Source organism: Haliaeetus albicilla, chromosome 19 (genome assembly GCF_947461875.1).
Source record: "Haliaeetus albicilla chromosome 19, bHalAlb1.1, whole genome shotgun sequence".
Taxonomy (NCBI): Eukaryota; Metazoa; Chordata; class Aves; order Accipitriformes; family Accipitridae; genus Haliaeetus; species Haliaeetus albicilla.
In genome coordinates this window covers 19,904,167-19,912,332 of record NC_091501.1, presented here as the reverse complement: position 1 = coordinate 19,912,332, position 8,166 = coordinate 19,904,167, and the positions used below count along the sequence as shown (strand labels likewise).

Below are 8,166 nucleotides of genomic sequence, written 5' to 3'. Positions count from 1 at the left end.
TTCTGACCCAGCTCAGGTTTTTATGTGCTCTTGTTTCATTTTTTCCCCTGGTCTCAATCAGGTCATCCCATAACTGAAAAATCTATTAATAGGTCAATGTCCAATTTACCCTGGAAGTCTTCAGTAATACCTTGTTATTCAACCAAAATGATCCAGTTCCTTCAGCTGAATTCTCTTTGTCCCCGGCTTTGTAGCACATGGCTGACCAGCCAGCTCTCTCTAATTTGATGGTTGATTCTAGTCATACAGCCAGCCTAGATAATACAGTCTTTTCTCCTGAAGGCAAGTACCCGCTACCGTAAGAGCTGAACCCGGCAAGTTGGCTCCTAGGCACCCTACTTCAGAGCCATTCCCTTATGCTGTGGTTATGAACTGAGTTGAATAAACCTCCCAGAAGTATTCTCCTCAAAGACCGTGGCTTTTGCACTGATTCAGCTGGGATAGACAGTCTGATTCCTTCCTCCTGCAGACTGAAAATGGTGGCGAGTGTTTGGTAGTAGGCGGTGTTCTGGCTAGCCCCTTGTCTACAGCAGGAGGCTGTTTTTTCCTGTGGTGACCTGCAAACCTTTGATTTCCTTTTCTGCGTGATTTTTTTCAGTTTCTTAACTCTTTGCTGTGGTTCATCTTGGCTTGTAAATTGGCCAAAGCTTTTCTTGCACCTCCTATTTTCTGGAAAACATTCTTTTCCATGGCTGTCATGCTGCTGATCACCTCTTTGATGCATCTTGCCATTTTAAACTGGGAATCTTCCAGGAGAATTTCGCACTCTCTCTGGACACTGAAGCCTTTTATCCTTGTCTGCAGGTGACCTCTTATAAACCTCTCTTAGAAGCTTCCAGATGTTGCTTGAACTCCTTTTGCAAAGTCTCCAGCTGTCTCGGCTCATGTTTTGCATCTTTTGGTCGTTTTCGATTTCCGTTCCCACTTGGTTCCAGCGGAATCCCAGAATTAGGACTTCTCCTCCTAGAAGCCGAGTCTCACTCCGGACATTGTTTCCATAATTTGAAGACTTGCAGGTTGTTCCAGAGAGGATGAAGCTGGCAAAGATGCTCCAGAAATGCTCGAGGTGCTCCAGAAACGCTCACCCCCTACTCCCCACCCCATGTATTAGTTACAGAAACCACGCAAAGCCCTGCTTTCCTGCCCATGGGAGGGATCAGCTGGAGGAAAGTGTCTTTTTCTTTCAGAGTTCAAGGTCCCTTTGAGTCAGCACTCCCCCAAAAGATCTCCATGTGCTTTATGTCAGGGTTAAGCTCTTTCTTTTATTTGGGCTGTGCCTCCAGTTTTCTTGATGCTTTCCCAAAGACCAGTCCAGTCAGGAGGAGAGGAATTTCATGCTGAAGGTGCCTGTTTCTCCCCACTGACTAGCAAGAGAGCCTGCAGCTCCACCTTAGACGCCCAACATGGATGCCTAACTTGAGGCAACCAATGCCACCCTGCATGGCTAACTACTGCTGGCAGATGCCAACACCCTGCAAGTGTCACCTGCAGCGTGCAATGGCCCTGCCCGAGGGAGCAGGTCGATATAGTCCATCCTGCGTAAGAGTTTGCTTTTCTCACCAGCAGCAGATTTCTCCCAACAAGCTCTGTGGCAGTCCACGAGCCTCTCCTTCTGACCCCCCCAAACATAACCTATAGGTATGTGGCATACATTTATGTTGTTTATTTTTAGCCCCCGTTTTAGTTGCACTGACAGTGTGAAAATGTCATCAGGTTAACAGGGAAAGAGCCGTGTAAGCCTGCAGTGCCACTTGCTTGCCTGCCAAGCAGGAGCCTCTAACACCTCATCAGAGCCTTCGCTGCTCCTAAAACCTCATTCGCACTTTACATGTGGGCAGTGTGGTTTCAGCGGCACCCCCCTCACCCACACCCCCCCCCCGCACATAAAAATCACGAGTTGCCCTCCTGATAAGATTACCTGTAGAGCACGTTCGTTAGAAAAGAATGATGTGAGGCTCTTGTCTCTCTTTTGGCTGGCGGGAGAGCGCTTTCTGCTTTGGGGGGTAATTCCCTCCCAGCTGCGGTGGGAGCCCCAAACTGGCCCCGTTCTCAGTGCGGGACTGGGAGGGGGTCACGCACCGCCCGGAGCCGGACCCCGCGGCAGGGTGGGGGGGAGCACAGCCGAACCAAATGGAAAGCAAGCGGTCAGGGCTGGCATGGGGGGGGGGGGGATATAAACACATCTCTGTGGATCGCCTCAGCTGACACCTCCCGCCGAGAATAACCGGAGAGAAAGCCGCCAGCCCGGCCCTGCGGCGGGGGCTCCTCTCCCCCCGCACGACACGTGGGGACGGGGCCGCCGCACACCCCCCCGTGTGTGTGCCGTGTGTGTCCCCCCCCCGCCCTGCACACCCCGCACGTTGCAGGGCCGCACACACGCCGCGCCGGCGTGCACACACACAGCACACCCGCAGGGACACGGACACACGGGGACACGCACACACGCTGCGGGGGGGGGGGGGGGGGGTGCCCGGTGCCGCCGGGTGCCGGCGCCTGCTGGCTGGGGGGGGAGGGGGGCGGCGGGGCAGGGCCGCCCGGTGCTGCCGGCGGCAGTGATGTGGCAGCAGGTCGGGTCACGTTGCCGGCCCTGTGCTCGTACCAGTGTGAGACGGGATTAGGGAGGCGGCTGTCGGTGCCGCCGCCGGCGGGGAGCGGGGGCTGCGCGGGCGCGCCCGGCGCTAGGGGGGGGGGGGGGGCAGCGGGGCAGGGGGGGGGGTGTCCCGGTCCGCCCCGCCCCGCCCCGTCCCGGGGCTGCCGCGGCCGGTCGGGCTGCAGCGGGGCAAATCCTCTCCCAATGTCACCCCCTGCGCCTCGCAGGGACGCGGGCTGCCCGTCAGGGGGGCAGCGTCGCAGCACAGCTGGGTTTGTATTCTATGTATACGTATTCACATATATATATATAGGTGCACGCGTCTACGGAGACATCCGTTCGTACGTAAGAGACGGTTTTGCCGCGGTCCGGCGTTGCGGGCAGATCCGGGTCCCGTCCAAAGGTCGGGCGGGAGAGCCGCCGGGAGCCGGGCGGTGTCAGCGGGGGGCGAGAGCTGCGGCACGGCGGCACCGAGCCGGGGAGCGCCCCGGGCTGCCGCACCGCACCGCACCGCCAGAACACGCGTGTGCGCCCGTTCGTGCCCACGCGTCCGTACGTGTATCTAAAACGGACACCAAGCGTGGACCCAGGGAGAGGGGGTCGATATCCCCCAGTGGGCACGTTTTCCACGGGCGGGTCTCCTCCCCAAATACGAATCAAAGAGTACAGGCAGAATTATAAAAAACGATGAAAATTCAGCGGTAACGACCATAATTACGGCAATCGCAGTGACGATGACAATGATAACAGCAATAGCAATAACACGGGGGAAAGCCGGTGTCTCGCAGGGCGGCCCCCGGGCTGGCGGCGGGACCCCCCCCCCTTCCTCCTCCTCCTCCTCCTCCTCCTCCCTCCTCCCTCCTCCTCCTCCTCCCCGGTCCCGCCCGCCCCGCCCCCGGCCCCGCCCCCCCGCCCGCCCGGCGCGCGCCGCACGTGAGCCGGGTGCGGGGCTGGCTGGCGGCGCGCGTGCCCCGCGGGCAGGCACGGCACGGCACGGCGCGGCGGGTGCAAACTCGCGGCGCCGCGGTGTGCTGCGGGCGGGCGTGCGCGCGGGGAGCGGGAGCGAGGCGGGCAGGGGGAGCGGCAGCGGTGGAGGCGGGGGGGGGGGGAACGACGACGAACCGCCGCACACTTTCGCCACTGCACGGGAGAGGGGGACGGGGGCTGCATGTGCGCAGCGTCGCTCGCGGATCTCCAAAGAGTGATCTCAGCATCCCGCAGGCTCGGTCAAAAGCAGCGACGAAACGTCAGCCGCTGCCAGACATGGATGAAGGAATCTCCCGCTTGCCGGAGAGGCAGCTACTGGAGCATAGGGATTTTATAGGGTAAGGCGCCGGGGCAGCACCTCCGCCTCGTCTCCCTCCGGCGTTTCGCCTTCTGGAGAAAGTGCTGCGAAGCGCTGGAAGCAGAGCCGGCTCCGCGGCGGGGCGCGGGGCTCGCCACCCGCGGCCGGCGGACCCGGGCGATCCCTCGCCCGGCCCTTCGGGCAGAGCGCTCGGCTCCCCGCGCGGCGCTGGGGGTCTCTTTGCCCACTCGCGGAGGCGCTAGGCTAGCCCTCGCTCTTGCCGGTGCTGGATCTCTGTGTTTTTCTCCAGGCTGGACTACCCTTCCCTGTATATGTGCAAGCCCAAAAGAGGCGTGAAGAGGGACGAGAGCAAGGTAAGAGTAAGTTTTTGGGGCTGTTCTCGCGTAAGCGCTTCATCGGGGTTCGCCGAATTTTACGGCGCAGCTTCACTCCCCAGAGCATCCCCGGGGGGCTGCGCTTCTAACTCCCCCCCCCCCCCGGGTTGCAAGCGGGTTTACGAGCGAGCTGGCACGGCGGGGAGAGCGGTGTCTCGGCGATAATTTGCGCGGCATGTGGTCGGCATGACATTTGTTTTGGTTGCGATCGTCGTTCCGAGGGACTCTGTCTAACGCTTGGCTTTTCCGGATTTTGCTAATTAGGAAACGTACAAACTGCCGCACAGACTGATAGAAAAGAAGAGGCGAGACAGGATTAACGAATGCATTGCCCAGCTGAAGGATTTACTGCCCGAGCATCTGAAATTGACGGTAAGGCGCAGAGGAGCGCAGTAGATGGACGTGCAAGATGCAGGCGCCGGCAGCCTTGCCCGCTGCGCAGCCGCCGGGGCGGCGGGGGCTCGGGCTGCCCCCGGCTGCGGCGGCGGCCCCGGCCCTAACGCCCCTCGGGGACCGGTTTCCCCGAAGTTACCGGCGGTGGCCGAAGCGCGCCGGGAGGTAGCCCCAGCCGCCCCCTTTGCCTTGCCTTTTGCAGACGCTGGGCCACCTGGAGAAAGCGGTGGTGCTGGAACTGACTTTGAAGCACTTGAAAGCGCTAACGGCCTTAACGGAGCAGCAGCACCAGAAGATCATCGCTTTGCAGAACGGTAAGCGGGCCCCGGGGGGGCGGGGGGGGTGGAGGGGGGGCGCCGCCGCGGGGGCGGGCGGGGGGCAGGCGCGGATCCGGGCGCCCCGCGCCGGAGCCGCGGGCAAACGCTGTCCCCTCTCGGTTCCCCCCCCCCCCCCCCGCAGGGGAGCGGTCCATGAAGTCTCCCGTACAGGCCGACCTGGACGCCTTCCACTCGGGCTTTCAGACGTGCGCCAAGGAAGTGCTGCAGTACCTCTCCCGCTTCGAGAGCTGGACCCCCCGCGAGCAGCGATGCGCCCAGCTCCTCGGCCACCTGCACTCCATCTCCACGCAGTTCCTCCCCGGCCCCCAGCTGCTCTCCCCGCCGCCGGGCCCCCTCAGCAAGGGATCCTCCTCCTCTTCCTCCCCGCCCGCCCCCCCCTGCGCGCCGGGCCACAAGCCGGAGGGCCAGGCTAACTGCGTGCCCGTCATCCAGCGGACTCACGCCGCCGAGCTCAGCGCCGAGACCGACACGGACACGGACAGCGGCTACGGCGGGGAGGGCGAGGCGCGCCCCGAGCGCGGCCCCGCGGCGGCGGCGGCCGGGGGCCCGCTGCCGGCCCTGGCCATCAAGCAGGAGCCCTCGGGGGACGAAGCGCCCCCCGCGCCCAAGCGGCTGAAGCTGGACGGCGGCGGCGGCAGCCCCCTGCCCGGCCCGCCGGGGCTGCCGGCGCGGGGCGCCGAGGCGGCGGCGGCGGCGGCGGCGGCGGCGGCGGCGCTGGTGAGACCCGACGCCGCCCTGCTGGGCTCGCTGATGGCCCTGGGGGCGGGCGGCGGCGGGGCCCCCTTCGGACAGCCGGCGGCGGCGGCCCCTTTCTGCCTGCCCTTCTACTTCATCTCCCCCTCCGCCGCCGCCGCTTACATGCAGCCCTTCCTGGATAAGGGCAGCCTGGAGAAGTATCTCTACCCCGCCGCCCCCATCCCGCTCCTCTACCCGGGCATCCCGGCGCAGGCGGCCGCCGCCGCAGCCGCCGCCGCCGCCTCCTCCTTCCCCTGCCTCTCCTCCGTGCTCGGCCCCGCCGAGAAGGCGGCCGCCGCCGCCGCCGCCGGGCTGCCCCCGGCGCCCCACCTCCCGCACCCCTTCGCCGCCGCTGCCGCCGCCGGGCTGGCCGCCGCCGAGCCCTGCGAGGAGGCCGAGACCGCGGCCGCCGAGGAGCCCGGCGCCGAGGGCCCGTGAGCCGCCGCCGCCGCCGCCGGCCGGGAGCCCCCCCCCCCCCCACCTCCACCCCGTCCGTGGGCTCCCCGCCGCCGCCACCCTCCCCTCGGACCGGCCGCCCCGCCGCGGGGCGGGGAACGGCCGTCGCGGCCGGCACCTGCGCCCCCGGTTTCCTACGGAGAGAGGGCAGGGCGGCGTCTGCGAGGGGTCGCCGGGGCCGGGGCGGGCCGAGCCGGGAGTTGGCGGCCGCGGGGCGCCGGGGCCCGGGGGAGAGGCCGCCCCCGAGGGGAGCCCCGCGCCCCGTTGCCGGGGCGGCTGGTCCCGGCGCTGCCCCCGGCGGCGGACCGTCAAGGATAAAAATTTGCTACTCAGTATTTTTTTAATGTTTGGCTTTATAAATGCGTAAATACGTTAAGGAAAACAAAAAAGAAAAAAAAAAGCAGAAGGAAGAAAAAATAGTAAGGATACTTTTTTTTTTTCCCCCTCTCTCTATAGGGTAACTTAAATGTTGCACCTTATTTGGAATGGGTTTATACCGTGTCCCTAAGTCCCAGTTGGGAACTTGCACTTGTTGTCCGGGAGACCTGGGTGGGTTCAGGGTGAGGGCGGGGGGGGGCGAGGCGAGGGAAGAAGGGCAGACCCCAGCACCTGTGCTAGCACTTTACTGAGAACCGGAGCGTGGAGAGATGCACCCTGAGCCCAAACCTGCAGTGCCTTGAGCACCCGGGGATGCCGCTGGCTCCAGCGAGTTTTGGGTGTGCAAGGGAAGGAGGGTCAGACCCATTATGTAACCTTGCGTTTATTTTATGTATTTTTTTTTCGGCTAAGGTATACAGGTGTGGCAAGTGCATTTGTTCTCACCCTGTCTTTATTTAATTCAGTATGTTCCAGAGAGATTTTTCCCCCAACCTTGCTGTATAAAATGAATGTTTCTGCACTGAACTACAAAAAGAACCTTCCCCCTTTCCCCCAAGAAAACACAGAGCAACTCGTCAGCCTGAACTCATTTTATCCTAAATTCCAAATGACACAAACTGGAGGCCGTAGGTAAAACACCTCACTGCGCAATCAGAAACGATTAGACCAGTTGGGGTAAGTTTCCCATATGGGCTCTCCCCTCATCCCATGCTCAAATATCGCGATTTCCCTTTCTGGAGACAAAACCAGACACCAGATAATCACACAGATAAAGCTTTTCTAATAAGGCTTAAACCAAGACCTTGCCTAGATATTTTTAGTTTGTTGCCAAGGTAGCACTGTGAGAAATCTCACTTGAATGTTATGTAAGAGGTGAGACACAACAGCCTGGCAAGGAGCGAGTACGTGTCCGGGGTCTGTCAGTCCGTTCGGTGCATCTGCTGCTGCTGTTGCTACTGTTTGCCTCAAACGCTGTGTTTAAACAACGTTAAAAAAATCTTACTAGCCTACAGAGTGGCTGTATGTAAATAGTTGTTAATACATCCAATTAATGATGTCTGACATGCTATTTTTGTAGGGAGAAAATATGTGTTAATGATATTTTGAGTTAAATATCTTTTGGGAGGATTTGCTGAAAAAGTTGCACTTTTGTTACAATGCTTATGCTTGATACAAGCTTACGCTGTCTTAAATTATTAAAAAAAATAAATCCTGTCTGCAAGAAACCAGCTGTTTTAGAACAGTTTAGTATGTGATATATTAGAAATCAATCTTTATATTCGGTATTTTCCAGCACTCCATGAATTCTATTATCTAAATATTTCCACACTATTTTGTGATTAAAAAAATTCTTACTAAGGAATAAAAACTTTAATACACAAAATGGGGTTGTCTACTAATTACAGATCTTACGATAATACATAATAATGGGTGCATTGAGCTTCAAAATGTATGATTGTGTGACTGATGATAATCATTTAATACCTTTTCACATTTTTTTATCTGGGTTTGAATTTGCTTGGTTTCCTTTAACTCACTTTAGCAAACTCTGCTTTAAGATACGCATGTTTCACAAAGCAAAGTGTAAAGCATGCA

At 59.9% G+C, this 8,166-nt stretch overlaps 1 protein-coding gene across 1 annotated transcript; it reads left to right on the top strand.

Moving 5' to 3' along the window:
• The first annotated feature begins 3,523 nt into the window (after window positions 1-3,523).
• BHLHE41 (basic helix-loop-helix family member e41) lies at window positions 3,524-7,796 on the top strand. Its single transcript, XM_069806678.1, has 5 exons — window positions 3,524-3,915; window positions 4,186-4,249; window positions 4,535-4,642; window positions 4,866-4,977; window positions 5,123-7,796. The coding sequence occupies exons 1-5, from the start codon at window positions 3,854-3,856 to the stop codon at window positions 6,172-6,174; spliced, it is 1,398 nt and encodes a 465-aa protein (XP_069662779.1). The 5' UTR covers window positions 3,524-3,853; the 3' UTR covers window positions 6,175-7,796.
• The last annotated feature ends 370 nt before the right edge of the window (window positions 7,797-8,166 follow it).

What these genes read in the sequence shown, in the direction of transcription:
- BHLHE41 (XM_069806678.1), top strand. Translation starts at nt 3,854, where the DNA reads ATGGATGAAGGAATCTCCCGCTTGCCGGAGAGGCAGCTACTGGAGCAT. An exon ending in CCGAGCATCTGAAATTGACG is followed by an intron (nt 4,643 to 4,865) that starts GTAAGGCGCAGA and finishes TGCCTTTTGCAG; the next exon opens with ACGCTGGGCCACCTGGAGAA. An exon ending in GATCATCGCTTTGCAGAACG is followed by an intron (nt 4,978 to 5,122) that starts GTAAGCGGGCCC and finishes CCCCCCCCGCAG; the next exon opens with GGGAGCGGTCCATGAAGTCT.